Raw genomic sequence first — 17258 nt, 5'->3', positions numbered from 1 at the left:
CACTCTGCTTCTATTCTCCCATTCCCTTCATTTCTCTCAGACTTCACTTGTGTTCCTCTTCCTGCCTTCCTCATTTGTGGGTAACCCTTAGAGTCCATGCACCTCTCAACTAGGTCTCTCTCTTAACTCCTTCTGCTGGCAAGAGAGTAATTATCAATAGAGTTCTGTAGTTGAAATGTGGTCATTTTGGGAGAGATGGAAAATGTTACTGTGTCACAGGGGCTCATTATCTAGGTTAAGGAGTACCTATGAGGAAGCAAATATAATTACTTAGACTGGTGTATATTTACCCAGATAAGGAAGGAGATAATCTTGCAGAGCAATAGGGTTGTTATTTGATTGTGAGGGTGTTTACTAAAACTAAAGAGAGGGAGCAAGAAGAGAGAGTTACAGATGCCCCATGGCCGCCGAGCAGGAGCCAGGCGAGCCCGGGAAGGGAAAGCCCTTTAAACTTCTAGGAATTTTAGATGTTGAAAACATCCCCTGTGCCCGGGATTCGATATTATATGGTTCATTAGGATCTGTTGTGGCTGGCCTGGGACATTTTTTGTTAACTAGTAAAATTAGAAGATCACGTGATGTTGGAGTAGGAGGATTTTTCTTAGTGACTTTAGGATGCTGGTTCCACTGTAGGTATAACTATGCAAAACAAAGAATCCAGGAAAGATTTGCCAGAGAAGGAATTAAAAATAAGATTTTATATGAAAGTACCCACCTTGATCCTGAAAGAAAACAAACCAATGGCAACAGCAGCAGCTGAGCAATCTCGGGCATAGAACACCCAAATACAACGGAAGTCAGTGTGAAAAAAGCTGAGAGCAACTATAAAAAAACCTACCTATTATGTACCATAAAGCCTTCAATCAAGTAAAAAAAAAAAAAAAAAAAAAAAAAGAAGAGAGAGTTACAGAAATAAAAATAAGGCCCTCTCAAAGAAGTAGAGAAATCACTCGAATTTGAAGAGTAGCTATCCAAATTTGAATAATAGCTCTACTAAGAAAAGATGTACATTTAGATATTTTTCTTATTTCCCTCAAGTCTCTGGCACATAATGTATTAAGACTTTAAAAAATCCTATAGCATATTGGAAGTAATCAATACATACATTTATTATATCACAATATAATATAATAATTATTATTAATAATATTTATAAAGTATTTTATAATTATAATAATAATTATGTATTATTTCTTTGACTCGAGTTGGACTGTTCCAATGGGTGACTAGGAGGAACTGAGTCTACATTTTCAGGGGGAAGAGAAGACAAATTAATTACTTAAAAGATGCTTAAAGAGCCTCCCCGGTGGCGCAGCGGTTGAGCGCTGGGTTGCAAAGCTGCCCGCAGCCTCTGCAGCGCCTGTTAGATCCCCTGCTGCTCCCTGGCCACTGGAGGAGGGTCCCACATGGCTGATAGACCTCTCCTGCCACCCACTGCTCCCCTCAGCAGTGTACTTCCGTCCTTCTGCCTGCTCTGCTCCTCGCTCTGGCAATGGTGAATTCTCTCACCCTCCCATGCTTCTGACTGTATCCAGTGCTTGTATAAATAAATAAATAAATAAATAAATAAATAAATAAATAAATAGATAGATAGATAGATAGATAGATAAATCTTAAAAAAAAAGATGCTTTAATAACTTGTTGAGGGATTGGAGTAGTAGGAGGGATATAAGTCTGAGCACCAACTAGGGAGCTACCTATTTCTCTTAGTGCCAGTTCTTAGAATTATATCTATTACATGTAATAGACCTGGGGTTCAGCTGAGCATTTGTCTGATAAAGTGGTAATATCTTTAAGGTTGCAGAGGAGAAAGAGGGAACTTGGAATTATTTTGACAAGGTAAGCCCAAGTGATGATGCAAAGATAATAGCAATACAAGCGTATCCAAAATGCTTTCACATAATTAATAACCTGTGAGTGGGCCTCCCTGGTGGCACAAGGGGTTAAGTCTCAGCACAATGAAGCTATGGCAGCCACTGCAGCATGTTTTCTATCCCCAGCCAGGGAGCTAACCCACATGGTGCAGCAGACCTCTCCTGACCGGCCTGCTGCTCCCCTCAGTAGTGTATTTCAGTAGATCTGCCTGTTCTGCTCCCCATTCTGTCTCTGGTGAATCCTCTCAACCCAAATCTCTGGCTTATACCCTAGTTCTTGGTTGCATAAATAAAATAAATCCTTTAAAAAGAAAATAACCTGTGAGTTAAGTTTTTAATCCCCCTCTCTGACAAATGAAAAAAACAGAGACTGTGGGAAATCCAGCGACTTATCCAAAGCTGCAGAGCTACTAAAGTCAAGGCCAAGCATAAAACCCAGGTTTGTCTGGCTCTAAATGAGGAGGCGAGAGAGCAAGCAGGCTGTGGAGACAGAATCAATTTATCCAGTTTTCCATGTCCATCCATTTTCTTTTCTCCTCGCCTTTCTGGTGTTTATTCCAGTTTTTGTCGCCTGTCTCCCTATCATTCTTCTACATCTGTTAACATTTCCAACCTACGCACATTGTATCTCTACATATTTCATAGGGCGTTCTGCTTTACAAAACAAACAGAAGACCTGGTGTTGTAGTCACAGAACTGCAATGGCACAAATTCTACTCCTTCCTCTGCATCTCCCCTGCCCTCCCTGCTCCGTCTCGCTGGGAACTCTGTGTCTAGACAGAGCATCTGCACTCCGGCGGCGACACAGTCAGAAATCCAGAGCATCAGGCTGCACTTCCTCTCCACAGCCACTAGGGGCCGCCCTCCTCCGCGCAGAAGCGCCGGCCAACGCAGCCTGACTCCTGCCCGTGCGCGCCCTCCGTTGATTGGCGGCGACGCAGCGAAGTCGCGCGTTGATTGGGCCGCTGTCAGGTGTCGCTGCCGGCAGGTTCGGCTGCGCGAGCGGAGGGAGGCGGGTGAGTGAGGCCGGGGGCGGTGGGGGAGTGGCTGGGGGCTGGGGGCGGTATCTGAGGGGGTGGGCTGTGTGCGAGTGGGCGCCTTTGGGGCCGAGGGCCGCGCTTGGTGCCGGCGGGGGGCTGCGTGGGGGGAGGCGAGGCGGAGGCCTCCGGGTCGGCGTCTGGAGCGTGAGGCTGGCGAGGCGGGGGCGGGCGAGGGCTGGTGGACTCGGAGCCCCGGGGCGGCGTTCGGGGCCCGGGGCCGTGTGGGGCGAGGCCGAGAAGGGGTCCCGGAGGGGAGGGTGCGTGTGTGAGGGTCTGCGTGAGGCAGAGGGGCACCTGCGTGGGAAGAGCGCAGGGGGGAGACCTGTGGGGAGGGGTGGAGGGGAGTCGAGGAGCGAGAGGATGAGCTTGAGGGAAGGGGTTGTTGCTGGGGAAGGAGCCTGCAGGAGAGGGTGGTGTGAGGAAAGAGCAGAGCTCAGGCAGTCATTGTGGGGGATCTCGTGGGCTTAGTATAAATCTGTTACCAAGGGTGGTGACTCATCTGAGGGTTTGAGGGATTCTTTAGTGCTGGGGGAGCGGTGAGTGAGAGGACCAGTTGGAGTACGTGTTGGGTCAGTCGCCAGTGGTAGGGACAGTCAGTGTTGGGAGTGGTCAGGGTGTTATAGGGCAGCCCTGATATTGATCGGGTTGCCTGGCTGTGGGTCCTCACCCGGGCGCTTAAAAGGGACTTATTAATACTCCACTACAGGCACACACAAAAGGTTAATAAAAGGTTTATTTACAAGGGAAAAGGTAATAAGGAAAATGGACAACTCAGGGAGGAAATAGGGAAATAAAGTCTTTAATGCGTCCTACCCGATCCGCAGACCTGGAAACCCAAAAAGCACTCTTAGAGCTGGCCAGACACTGCTAGCTGGTGGAGAGCCAAAATGGGGGAGCCCCCAAAGCCCATGTGTCTGGCTTTATACCAACCTGGCTGCTTAACCCCACCCTCAGGTCCCAGCCACCTTCCCTTTGGTGGTGATGGGGTTTGGAGTTCCCAGTGGCTTTGGCCTGGGGTGGGGGTGGAGTCCACAAAGCCTGTATGGAATTAGCTTTAGGACATCCTTTTCCCCCTAACAAGGGGACTCGATGAGTCTTTTGAGCAGGTTGGGTGAAGGAGGCAGTATGGGTGAGTTGATAGTGAGAACAAGGAGAGCAACAAGGAGAACAGCTGAGAACAAGGAGAGCAACATCAGTTAGAAAAAGATTGTAGGAAGGATTAAAAATTACTTCAAGGAGGAGCTGAGGTGTCCTTTGTTGAGGGTGGGAAGGAGAGACTGTGTTTAAAGTATTCCTGCATGGATCTGTGATGGTGTTTTTCCCCTTCATCACTCATGGAGGTCTTCATCAAGTGCATGGTGATTTAGGAAATTAGAGCACAACTGCAAGCAGCCCTAAATTTTAAGAGATAAATAAGTTACACAGTCACCTCCTCTTGAGCCCTTCTGCAGACCTGATTTAACATGCATATTCTTTCTTTTAAGATTGATTTATTTATGCATACAAGAACTGGGGTACATGGGCCTCCCCGGTGGCGCAGTGGTTGAGCGCTGGGTTGCAAAGCTGCACGCAGCCTCTGCGGCGCCGGTTCGATCCCTGGCTGCTCCCCGGCCACTGGAGGAGGGTCCCACATGGCGCGCAGACCTCTCCTGCCGCCCGCTGCTCCCCTCAGCAGTGTACTTCGGTCCTTCTGCCTGCTTTGCTTCCCGCTCTGGTGAATTCTCTCACCCTCCCGCGCTTCTGACTGTACCCAGTGCATGTATAAACAAACAAACAAACAAACAAGCAAACAAATAAATAAATAAGCATGCCTCTATATAAAAAAAAAAAGAACTGGGGTACAGGCCAGGGGTGTGGGGGGTGAGAGGATTCACCAGAGACAGAGTGAGGAACAGAACAGCCTGGATGTACAGCAGATGTACTGAAATACATCTGCTGAGGGGAGCAGTGGGTATGCCAGGAGAGGTCTGCTGTGCCTTATGGGTCAGCTCCCTGCCTGGGGATCGAACTAGTGCAGCAGCTGACTAGTGCAGCAGCTGACTAGTGCAGCAGCTGCGGACAGCTTCAGAGGTTGTGTCTTAACCCCTTGCGCCACCAGGGAGGCCCTAGCATGCATATTCTTGAGCCTGTTACCCATCTGCCTTGGGCTCTATTCTTATCAACCTCTTTCTTCTCTCCCTCCCCTCCTCCACAACTCCTTTCCACATTGATCCAGGCCAGAGTAAGACTGCCCTTTAGCCTACTGTAGAATCTGAAGTCTTTTGCAACAGAATATTAGGGGAGAGGGGGAAGGGAAGAACAACACGGGAAACAGGAAAGTGTCTCTTGTAACACTACATTGAACCTCATCTTCTCCGAGAGGTACATCTAAGTAAATCTTGGCTTATTTCATAGCTATTTCTGTCAGGCTTCTATTTTTGTTTGGTTAACTATGAATTTAGACCTTTCATCCTCTTCAGCCCCATATTTGTGAACAGATTTTCCTGCCCTGTGCTATTACCATTCCCTGTTAGAGAATTGTAGCAGAATTTCAACGATTTGATTGTACATTAAGTAGAAAACCAGGAAGGACTTAGTGGCAGAAAGGCTGGGAGTAAGCTCCTGCCTCAGATAAAGGATGAAGACTGCAACAAAATTCTACTTGCTTAAATTGTACAGGGAAGTCTGGAATGCCTCAGTCATTGAAATTGGGTCAGGTCACTAAAAAAAGGAGTTCAAAGAAACAGCATATTAGTTAGGAGGGGAGATGTATGTTTAAGACTGATAGTGCATTACTGGAAATAGTGAGGAGAATGTTTTGCCCCCTTAGTTGTTGAGCAATGGAGACAGCAGATGGCAAAGACTGCAAAGGTCGAGGTCTATATAAAGATCAGCTATAACTTACTAATCAAAGCTGTAAACCCCCCTTGTAATAGAAGGGTGTACAATAAAAATGCAGAAAGTAATTATTGAAAGTTTTTAAAAGCCTGTAAGAATTAATCCATTTACTTAAGGAATTTATGGCTTTTGTTAGTCATTGGTCAGTGCTTAGAACTTTTGGAGACAGGAAGATTGCTGGTGTGTGACTCAATTTTATTTTTGGAAAATAATAACTGACACTCATAGTCCCACTATTCAGTATTAACAAATGTTAACCTTTATATATTTGCTTCAGATCTCTTTTAAAATTGAAATAAACATAGATGAGGTCGTGAAGTTTCATTCAAATTTTTCTGTTCTCCCCTCTCCTCAGAGGTAAATGAATTTGATGTCTTTCTTTCTAGTCCATGTTTTTATACTTCCACTGACTACATAAGTTATAGGCATGTAATATTTCTGTTTATGCATATAGACTTATACTGCATGTCTCTATCTGCAATTTGCATTTGAAAGCTCTGTTTTTACATAAAATAATTCATTTTTCAGATTGTTATTGGTCTATCATTTATATATACAACATTGTATTATCCATTCTTTTATTTGTGACATCTGAGTTGTTTTCAGTTTTTGCTATGAGCAGTAGGTTATGACTATCCTTGCACATGCCACATGTGGGAGAGTTTCTCTATAACAGGGTTTTTTTTTTTAAGATTTATTTATTTATGCAAGTACTGGGTAAAGTCAGAAGCACACTGGAAGGTGAGAGAATTCACCAGAGCCAGAGCGGGGAACAGAACAGGCAGACCAACAAAATACACTGCTGAGGGGAGCAGCGGGAGTGGCAGGAGAGGTCTGTCCAGCCATGTGGGACCCTTGCCAGTGGCAGGGGATCAAACCAGCACTGCAGAGGCTGTGGGCACCAGGGGAGGTGGTGGTGCGCCACCAGGGGATGCCCTATAACAGGGTTTCTTTACCTAGTCACTACTGTATTTTGGACCCAATAACTCTGTTGTGGGGAAATAGCATGCATTTTATTTTATTTATTTATTTATTTATTTTAATAGAGGCATGTTTTATTTATTTATTTGTTTGTTTGTTTGTTTTGTTGCGGGAGGGTGAGAGAATTCAGCAGAGCCAGAGCGGGGAGCAGAGCAGGCAGAAGGACCGAAGTACACTGCTGAGGGGAGCAGCGGGCGGCAGGAGAGGTCTGCGCGCCATGTGGGACCCTCCTCTGGTGGCCGGGGAGCAGCCTGGGATCGAACCGGCGCCGCAGAGGTCGCCGGCAGCTTCGCAACCCAGCGCTCAACCGCTGCGCCACCGGGGAGGCCCGCATTTTATTTTTTTAATTATTATTTTTTTAAAGATTTTATTTATTTTTGCAAAGAAGTGCTGGGGTGTAGGCCAGTGAGGGGGTATGTGAGGAAAGGCATGTGGAGGGGAGCAGAAGTAGGGGGCCCAAATAGCATGCATTTTAGAATGTTTAGCAGTATCCCTGGCCTCTGTTCACTGGAGGCTAATATCATTTCCCCAGCTGTGACAGTCAAAAATTTCTGTTGCGGGCCTCCCCGGTGGCGCAGCGGTTTAGCGCTGGGCTGCGAAGCTGCCCGCGGCCTCTGCGGCGCCCGTTCGATCCCCGGCTGCTCCCCGGCCACTGGAGGAGGGTCCCGCATGGAGCACATACCTCTCCTGCCGCCCGCTGCTCCCCTCAGCAGTGTACTTGGGTCCTTCTGCCTGCTCTGCTCCCCGCTCTGACTCTGGTGAATTCTCTCACCCTCCCGCGCTTCTGACTGTACCCAGTGCTTGTATAAATAAATAAACAAATAGATAAATAAATAGATAGATAAATAAACAAATAAATCTTAAAAAAAAAAAATCTTGAACAGTGAAGGAAAACACGGAGAAAAAATTAATACCACAGCATAACCCCACCCGTTGTATTTTGTGCAGTGATTATTTTTTAAAATTTTCTTTTATGTAAGTAGTAAACAGGGCTTTTCATTCTTTTCATCTCTGATTCAATTAAAACCATTATCTTTTAAAAATTTAAAAAAAAAAAATTTCTGTTGCAAAATGTCCTCTGCACAGCATAATCAGAACTGGTTAAGAACCACTGTTCTAACATGTTGATTTTTAATGCTGCACATCTGAATTTATGTAATGTTGCAATGTAAATGTTACTTCCATTTAAAAGAAAGAAAACTTGCATGCATGTGAAACTGCCAGGTTATTATAACTCAAGTTTAAGTCTTATATCTCGCTGATTATGACTCTAGGCAGACTTTTTCCCCCACTATAACTTGTGGTGTGAGGGATCTTGGCTTAGAGAGCCTTGGGTCTGTAGTACCAGGAGATGGTAAAGAGAAATTGAAATTTCAGTTTAAGAATGTTTGGAGACTGTACAGATGACTGTTTCCTCAACGTCCTCACCAGCACTAGATCTCTTTCCTTGAATAAACATGTTTTCTGGACTTGGGCATTTGTCTGTGGAGCAGGTGGAGAGACAGGAGGCACAGGGATTTTAGTGTTCTGATGTAATGCTTAGAACATACTGTTTTTTGAGTTGCTTCTTAGTAGAAATGAAGATGGGGGTTAAGGGCAAAGGCAGTTGAGCTTTCTCATTCCTCTGCCCTTGAATTAAACTGCTGTGGGAGGTGGACAAGGGCTAGGAAACGTTTTGGAATGAATCCAAAGTTTGAAATGTCGTTTAACTTTCTCTCTATTAGGAATCAACAGTAACCTTTCATGAACTGCCTTTCCCGTTTGCTGCTGGAGTTAACAGTGTTTCCTGCTGGCAGAAGAGGGGACATGCCAGCACTGTAAGAGTTAATCTTCTGATCCTTGCCAGATTCCTGGTTGGGGGTGGGATGAGCAGGGAGGAAAGGAAAGACTCTGCTTTTCTCTTATGGCTCTTTAGTCATTTCAAGTCATTGCCCACATGCCTCCTTTCCTGTTGTTCCTCCTTCCCATAATGTTGTTTCCTGTTCCCCCCAGTTTGTAGTTTCCTCTTATTTTCTCCTTCATTGATCCTCTCCCTTCCCTACCCACTGCCAGTAGGGGGGGTGAGGGGAATGCTATAAGGGATAGTGGGGAGGGAGGTGGGGGCGGTGAGGAGAGGCTTGGATTCTGAGCTGATGGGATACCCTCTACTGCAGAGCGGGATGAGTGGGTACTCCAGCGGGGATGTGGTCGTTGCCGGCCAGTGAGGGCGAGAGAGCCACAGCCCACTTCTTCCTTGGAGCTGGAGATGAGGGGCTGGGCACCCGTGGAATAGGCATGAGGACAGAAGAGAGTGACAGCGAGCTCCTTGAGGACGAGGAGGATGAAGTGGTAAGAATAGAGAGTGATGTTTGGGACCCCAGCGTGTTGGAATCCCAGTAATAGAGAGTAGAGATTTCCTCTGGATGGAGACACCGAGCTGTTCTTCCCAAATGTAGAGACTTAAGCAGGCCCGATCCTGATAAAGGGGTGGGTGAGTGGAGATTGATTGGTTAGATCACCTTTCGCCAAAGTCCCCTGTGGCCTGACTCTTCAGTCTCAGCCCCATTTCCTGCTAGGGAAAGGCTACTCTTCTATAGGCAGTAGGAATTCTAGAGGTGCCCCAATCTAGACCAAAGAGTCAAACTTTGCCTCATATGTCCAAAGTCCTAACAAGACTCTCTGGCCTAAGGAGATTAGCCAGTGTTCCCTGATAGGGTTGTCCAGATACAAACTTGCTGAGTTTCTGACAGCACTTTCTCTCTGTAGCCTCCTGAACCTCAAATCATTGTTGGCATCTGTGCTATGACCAAGAAATCAAAGTCCAAGCCAATGACCCAAATCCTTGAGCGACTCTGCAGATTTGACTATCTGACTGTTATCATCCTGGGAGAAGATGTGATCCTTAATGAGCCTGTGGAAAATTGGCCATCCTGTCACTGCCTTATCTCCTTCCATTCTAAAGGTTGGAGTCTGGGACGGAATGGTGTTGGGAATGCTGGCCGGGGAAATAAATTTCTTGCTATGTGTCCTGATATACTTGAGAACAGCACAAAAAGATTTGCTTTCCCTACATCTTGAAGGATTTTTGGGGGGCAGTTCAAAGCCCATTTTATAACCTCAGGACAGCTCTAAGGCTCTTAGTGTCTCTAGGAGTACCCTAAAAATAATTTCTTTTTACTTTTTCTTGTTAAATAGTCTAGACTTGGGGAGTTGCACAGAAAGATAAATGATAAGTTGGATGGGTAAAGCTCAGTGGCAACTAATAGCTTTAATGTATCTCTGTTTCTTTCCCTGTTTTCTCACTGTGTTTCTTAAACTTTCTCTCTTTGCTCACTCTGTTTCCTTTCTCCATCCCAGGCTTTCCTCTGGACAAAGCTGTTGCATACTCCAAACTTCGAAATCCCTTTCTTATCAATGACCTGGCAATGCAGTATTACATCCAGGATAGGTATAACTCTCTGTTGACCTATGGGATGGGTGGCCTGAGATCGTGCCTGTCTAGAGAGTCCGCTCTGAGAGGGATAGTCAAACATCCATGTTCAATTTTTGGACACCATCCTCTGAGTTCTGTGACCCAAGTATCTCCCTGTTCCTAAGCAAATGTGATCCCCAGCTTCTCTACCATCCCCCATCTCTCCCAGCTAATTTATTTTGGGGTAACAGGAGGGAGGTGTACCGGATCCTTCAGGAAGAAGGTATTGATCTGCCTCGATATGCTGTGCTCAATCGTGACCCTGCCCGGCCTGAAGGTAAGTACTTCACCTTGTCCAGTCCTGCCCTCCCTGTCTTGTTTTCTATGACTTTGCCCATTTTGCCAACCTTTAGACATCTCCTAGGTACCACTAATCAAAGTGAGACTTTGGTTATTGGATTATGGGTAGAATCAGATCCTATGAGAACAGAGCCTGAACAGGGTCTTGAACTTCTTTTGTAGATAGTGTTATATCTATGTACCCTATGTAGATATTACCATATCTATTATAAGATAGATTCATAGAAACTTAAGAAGTAGGAGTTGAAAGTGCTCCTCAATCCTAGGCCCTCAGAGTGACCATATACCTATCTTTCAGAGTGCAACCTGATAGAAGGTGAAGACCAGGTAGAGGTCAATGGAGCTGTCTTTCCCAAGCCCTTTGTGGAGAAGCCAGTGAGCGCAGAGGACCACAATGTTTACATCTACTACCCCAGCTCAGCTGGAGGAGGAAGTCAGCGCCTTTTCCGTAAGGTGTGGGGGGCATTTGAGCATTTGGGGTATCAGAGAGGTATAAAGACAACGTTGAGATTGTGGGGAGGGGAGCTGGAGGGTTTGGGAAAAGAGTGAGTGATAACATTTGTTCCTTCCTTTTCCTCCTCAAGATTGGAAGCCGAAGCAGCGTATACTCTCCTGAGAGCAGCGTCCGAAAGACAGGGTCATATATCTATGAGGAGTTTATGCCAACGGATGGCACAGATGTCAAGGTTATGGTGGAAACAGGGATTTAAGAGATTATAAATGGGTGGGAATGGGCTGCTTGGAAAGCAAGTAGAAATCTGTAGAGATGGGGTTGTAGAAAATGAAGTGTGAATGTGATGGCTTTCACAGTCTGGTGAAAATAGCAAGTGGGGGAAGTAGACATTGACATTGTTGCTATGAGAGCAAGGGCAAGGGTGACATGGAATGTGGCAAAATATTGATAAGCTGTTTCTTAATAAAGACTAGAAGATAGGGCCTCCCCGGTGGCGCAGCGGTTGAGCGCTGGGTTGCGAAGCTGCCCGCGGCCTCTGTGGCGCCGGTTCGATCCCCGGCTGCTCCCCGGCCACCAGAGGAGGGTCCCACATGGTGCGCAGACCTCTCCTGCCGCCCGCTGCTCCCCTCAGCAGTGTATTTCGGTCCTTCTGCCTGCTCTGCTCCCCGCTCTGGCTCTGGTGAATTCTCTCACCCTCCCACGCTTCTGACTGTACCCAGTGCATGTATAAAAATAAATAAATAAATAAATAAATAAATAAATAAATAAATAAAAACATGCCTCTATTTAAAAAAAAAAAAAAAAAGACTAGAAGATAGTGCCAGAATCCTAGGAAGACATCTTCAGATTGATATGTAGAACTCAATAAGAAAATGTCAATCTCCTTGGGTTTTTTTGTTTTGTTTCTTTACTCTGAAACTAGTCCACAGATGTAGTGCTTATGTTGTCTTCTCACATGCAGGGTGAGCTGTGGGCATACTCAGTGATGCTATGTACCTGCAGGTGTATACAGTGGGGCCAGATTATGCCCATGCTGAAGCCAGAAAATCTCCTGCTTTGGATGGGAAGGTCGAACGAGACAGTGAAGGGAAAGAGATCCGCTATCCAGTCATGCTGACCGCCATGGAAAAACTGGTAGCCAGGAAAGTCTGCGTAGCTTTTAAGGTGAAGGACAGCCCATAGGGGGTTTGTGGAATGAGGGGAGAGAGACAGGTGCAGTGGCCTTTATGGAAGAGTGGCTCTCTTGTTCTTATCTTGCCTCTTTCCCCTACAGCAAACAGTTTGTGGATTTGACCTTCTACGTGCCAATGGTCACTCCTTTGTGTGTGATGTCAATGGCTTCAGTTTTGTCAAGAACTCAATGAAATATTATGATGACTGTGCCAAGATTCTGGGGTAAGGAACACATTGTCTGGGCTGGGGAGAATGGCTTAGAGAAGAGAGTTTGAAATCTTTTAATTTATTTTAAATAATGTAATGCAAGGGGTTGTTCAACCCCCTTGCCTTCTCAACACTGGTCACAGAGGTAATTACTGCTAACAGTTTTAAATACAACTGTATGTCCTTTTTTTCCACTTACAAACAATTTTACTAAATTTGAGTATACTATGGTACTGTTTTGTAACTTGACTTCATGTAATATTGAAAAATTCAAAAAGACATGAGGATGATGAATATGGTGAACATCCATGTACTCATCACCTATCTTAAGAAATAAAATACCCAGGATACATTTGAAACCCATATGTCCCTTCCTAATTCTTCCCCTTCCCTCCCACCCAGAGGAAACCACAATCCTCAATTTGATATTTGTCATTCCTATGCATTTATTAATATTTTATTTTATTAAACATTATATTAAATTAAAGAGGCGTTTTTTTAAGTTTTTGATATTTATTTTTTATAGGAGCCTTTTTATAGATTTTATACTAATACATTCTCCTACAACTTGCTGGGTTTTGTGAGCTTCATTCACACACACAGCTCAGATGCATTCATTTTCTTTTTTTTTTTTAAAGATTTATTTATTTATGCATACAAGTGCTGAGGGGGTACAGGCTAAAGGAGTGGGGTAGAGGGGGAAATGAGAGGAGCCACCAGAGTCAGAGTAGGGAGTAGAACAGGCAGATCTACTGAAATACACTGCCGAGGGGAGCAGTGGGGGAGACAAGAGAGGTCTGCTGTGGGTCTGCCATGTGGGTCACCATCCTGGCCGGGATTGAACTGGTGTTGCAGTGGCTGCAGATAACTTCATAATGCTGTGACTTAACCCCTTGCGCCACCAGGGAGGCCCCAAATGCATTCATTTTCACATGACTTCTTTGTGTTTCTCCTAGGAACACCATAATGCGGGAGCTTGCCCCACAGTTCCAGATCCCATGGTCAATCCCCACAGAGGCTGAGGACATTCCCATTGTCCCTACCACATCAGGGACTATGTGAGTAAAAGTAAAAAATCTGGGTAACCTGCTTAATCCCTAAGTCAGTGGTTACTTCCTACCCTGTGCTATCTGGGTCATAGAGTCTGGGTCTCTTCTAGGCAGTTTCCTTCACTTTATCTTTATTCCTGGTCTCAGGTACTGCTTATTTCTCTGTTCTTGGGCATATCAAATGGGGATGAGATGACAGGAGACAGTGTGGGGTAAGGTGGGGGAGAGTTTCTAACAATCTTCTCTATATTAGGATGGAACTTCGTTGTGTCATTGCAATTATCCGTCATGGGGATCGTACCCCCAAACAGAAGATGAAGATGGAGGTGACACACCCAAGGTAGGAAGAATGTCCTAATTTAGATTAGTATGCTTTTGTGAGGGAGGCTGGAGAGGGGGCAGCTCACAGAGATTTTAACTGGCTCACTCCACACTGAAGCTTTTCCTTCTTCAGGTTTTTCAGTCTATTTGAAAAACATGGTGGCTACAAGACAGGGAAGTTAAAACTAAAGCGGCCTGAGCAGCTACAGGTAAGGTGGTGAATCTGACTGGGAGAGGCAATGCTCTGGGAAAGATAGAGAGTTTAGGATTTGGGCCTTGATAAGAGAGCGGGATGAAAGGGTGACTGACCAGAACTTGGCTTCCTGTATGGATATTACTTCCTGCAGGAGGTGCTGGACATCACAAGACTGCTACTGGCTGAACTAGAGAAAGAACCAGGTGGTGAAATCGAAGAGAAGACTGGGAAACTGGAGCAGCTGAAATCTGTGCTGGAGATGTGAGAAAGGGGGCAGAAAAGGGAGCCAATAACCATGAGAATTATGTGCTGGAATGGAAAGTAAACTGTGAGTTTATCCTGCAGGTATGGTCACTTCTCAGGCATCAATCGGAAGGTGCAGTTGACTTACTACCCTCATGGAGTGAAAGCTTCTAATGAGGGGCAAGGTAAGATATAATACCCCCTTCCCTTTACCACTCAGATCTCTTATTTTTGAACCCTTAGATGATCTCTACACCCAGTTTCTTTTCTGGGGTTTTAGAAGATCTAATGTTTTACATGTCCCCACAATTTTCCTTAGATTTAGACGTATTCACTGCTCCTTATTCCTACAGACCTGCAGGGGGAGGCTCTGGCCCCTTCGCTATTGTTGGTACTGAAGTGGGGTGGAGAGCTGACTCCTGCTGGCCGAGTTCAGGCTGAGGAGCTGGGAAGAGCTTTTCGCTGCATGTACCCTGGAGGTCAGGGTAAGTGTTTTGTGGGACAAATACCTAGCAGGAGTGGGATAGAATGGTTAGAGAATAAGTTTGGAGAATGAAGGGACAGAGGCAATGCGGAAGCTATTGGGTACATGAGCATTCTTTCATCCATATGGATATTTATAGCAGTCCATTCCTGGTCTTCCTCTTTGCCTCCAGGTGACTATGCTGGCTTCCCCGGTTGTGGGCTGCTTCGTCTTCATAGCACTTTCCGCCATGATCTCAAGATCTATGCTTCTGATGAGGGTCGAGTGCAGATGACTGCTGCTGCCTTTGCCAAGGTGCACACTTCAATTCTTCCACAAGCTCAGTTTCTTTTAGGTAGAGTAGAGAAGCAGAGTGTTTGGAGAATTAAGTAGGGCATTGCAAGGTGTTTGTGTGCTAGTTCAAAGAATTTTCTGCTGTGTCTCATCTTATTCTGTATGACTGAGAATGAGCTGACAATGCTGACAGATCTCTTGACCTATACTCCAGCTTAATTGGATCTCTGGGGCCAACTTGAGCTAGGGGGACCAGACTGAAAGAGAAACGAATAGATTTTATACTTCCCCACTTAGGGTCTTCTGGCTCTTGAAGGGGAGCTGACACCCATTTTGGTACAAATGGTGAAGAGTGCCAACATGAATGGGCTCCTGGACAGCGATGGTGATTCCTTAAGCAGCTGCCAGCACCGGGTGAAGGCTCGACTGCATCATATTTTGCAGCAGGATGCACCCTTTGGACCTGAGGATTACGATCAGGTCAGGCTCTCCCTACTGTTGTGCCCAACACGCCTGATCCCAAATTCCTAGAATTCTAACCATTAGTGATTAATAATAGCGCTTACTACCAGTCAGGTACTGTTTATGTGCTTTTCACACATTATCTCACTTAATCTTTACCTTTTGAGATGATTATGGGTCCATAAGCTCTTAGCAGTTTCAAAAATCCAAAAGATTTTTATGTTTGGAGCCATGATCAATTGGTCAGAAAAACCTGACATGGATTGTCATTAAGCTATTTTTAATCCTTATTAAATGCATTTAGTATAAATAAATAGTCATGTTTTGCTGCAGAAATGTAAATGTGTTTGTTTATGCAATAGGCCTTGCTGGAGGTACCCATACAACATGTGACATATGCACTGTAGTAATTTCTTAAATAAAAAAACCTCAGTCCTAAAACATAGCTCGTCCTAAAGATTATGAATAAAAGAATGTTTCAGCAATGTATTGCTGTGTAAAGAACTGCCCCCCAACTCAACAACTTAAAATGACAACCATTTATTATCTTATAATTCTAGGTTCAGTTGGTCTTGCTTGGGGTCTTTCCTAAAATTGCCCAGTGGTTGAGTGGAGCTGGAACCATGAGGGATGGTTGTCTCCTTCTTCATGTTCTTCCTGTAGTCTTAGCTTCCCTTCTCCACGTGTCTTTTCCATGTGGTTTTGCTAACATGGTGACTGGACTTCTTAAAATGGTGGTTAGTACTTCCCAAGGGCAGAAGCTTGGGAAGTGTAGGCTCAGGGGGCCTCCCCTGGTGGCGCAGCGGTTGAGCACTGGGCTGCGAGGCTGCGGCGCTCGTTTATTCCTTGGCCTCCAGCGAGGGTCCACCAGCGAGGGTCCACCAAAAAAAAAAAAGTGTAGGCTCAGCATTAAAACAACATAAACTTTGTTGTTTTTATTGATTAAACAGTTAATAGGGTCAGCCCAGATTCCAGGGCAGAGGAAGGTGACAAAGAATTGATGGCCATCTTTAATACACCCTAAGAACTATGGACCTGTACTACTTTTTCCCCATTTTACACATAGGAAACCTAGATTCAGAAGAACTTTAACAGCCTTTTCCAGGATGGCCATCTATTATGAACCAAGGAGTCTAACTTGAAAACCCAGCCTGTACACTGCTTCATAGTATTAATCACAGTGGGTGCCTTTACCCAAAGTCATTCTTTTCCCTGTGTTTTCAGGCCACAGTTGACTGGGAATCCTATGCCACTGATCTCTACTACTCTACCACTGATAGCTTACTTCTGAGAGGTTCCTTTTTTTAAAAAACAGTTATTTACTTTCCTAAACTGTAATGCCACTTTAGTCATTTTTAAGTATACAGTTCAATGGCATTATGTACATTCTATTGTGTAACCTTTTCTGATAGGCTTTGAAATGAGGTAAGTAGCTGAGCATATTGCCTAGAGAATGGCATTTTCTGTGTTCTCCTCTCAGTAAGGCTCAATGAGGGGCAGGATCTTTCTCCTTTATTTTCCAATCTGTTGCTCAATGTCAAATGCAGGAAAACTAAGACACCTTTCTTTGCTCTTTTGCTTCCTTTTTTGCTAGAAAGAATGGAACCTGTGAGAACTATGTAGAATGTGGGGCCTCCCCTAGTGGCGCAGCAGTTGAGCTCTGGGCTGTGAAGCTGCCCACAGCCTCTGCAGCGCTGGTTCGATCCCCGGCCACCGGTGAGGGTCCCACATGGCACACAGACCTCTCCTGTTGCGCCCACTGCTCCCCGAGCAGTTTATTTCGTCAGTCTGTCTGTTCTGTTCCCTGCTCTGGCTCTGGTGAATCCTCTCATCCTCCCGTGCTTCTGACTGTACCCAGTGCTTGTATAAATAA

General features: G+C 45.3%; 1 protein-coding gene and 1 pseudogene across 12 annotated transcripts in view; both read left to right on the top strand.

The window, feature by feature from the left end:
• Positions 1-371: 371 nt before the first annotated feature.
• Positions 372-637, top strand: LOC119237915 (cytochrome c oxidase assembly protein COX20, mitochondrial-like; annotated as a pseudogene).
• A 7911-nt stretch (positions 638-8548) lies between these two features.
• Positions 8549-17258, top strand: part of PPIP5K1 (diphosphoinositol pentakisphosphate kinase 1) — a 33279-nt gene continuing 24569 nt past the window's right edge. For all 12 annotated transcript variants that reach the window (XM_037502360.2, XM_037502355.2, XM_054701075.1 and 9 more), the window contains exons 1-17: positions 8549-8589; positions 8926-9100; positions 9518-9713; positions 10109-10199; positions 10415-10500; positions 10822-10976; positions 11108-11209; positions 11980-12141; positions 12251-12372; positions 13314-13415; positions 13660-13746; positions 13861-13936; positions 14075-14184; positions 14269-14351; positions 14520-14651; positions 14823-14944; positions 15221-15403. In XM_037502360.2, coding sequence (XP_037358257.1) covers positions 8954-9100; positions 9518-9713; positions 10109-10199; positions 10415-10500; positions 10822-10976; positions 11108-11209; positions 11980-12141; positions 12251-12372; positions 13314-13415; positions 13660-13746; positions 13861-13936; positions 14075-14184; positions 14269-14351; positions 14520-14651; positions 14823-14944; positions 15221-15403 — 1956 coding nt within the window. In that variant the 5' untranslated portion in view covers positions 8549-8589; positions 8926-8953. The remainder of the gene's footprint in view (positions 8590-8925; positions 9101-9517; positions 9714-10108; positions 10200-10414; positions 10501-10821; positions 10977-11107; positions 11210-11979; positions 12142-12250; positions 12373-13313; positions 13416-13659; positions 13747-13860; positions 13937-14074; positions 14185-14268; positions 14352-14519; positions 14652-14822; positions 14945-15220; positions 15404-17258) is intronic.

The sequence above is a fragment of the Talpa occidentalis genome, unplaced genomic scaffold (genome assembly GCF_014898055.3).
Source record: "Talpa occidentalis isolate TD23 unplaced genomic scaffold, MPIMG_talOcc4v2.1 talOcc4.11, whole genome shotgun sequence".
Lineage (NCBI taxonomy): Eukaryota > Metazoa > Chordata > Mammalia > Eulipotyphla > Talpidae > Talpa > Talpa occidentalis.
The sequence above is the reverse complement of the archived record's forward strand: the minus strand, read 5'-3'. Positions and strand labels throughout refer to the sequence as shown.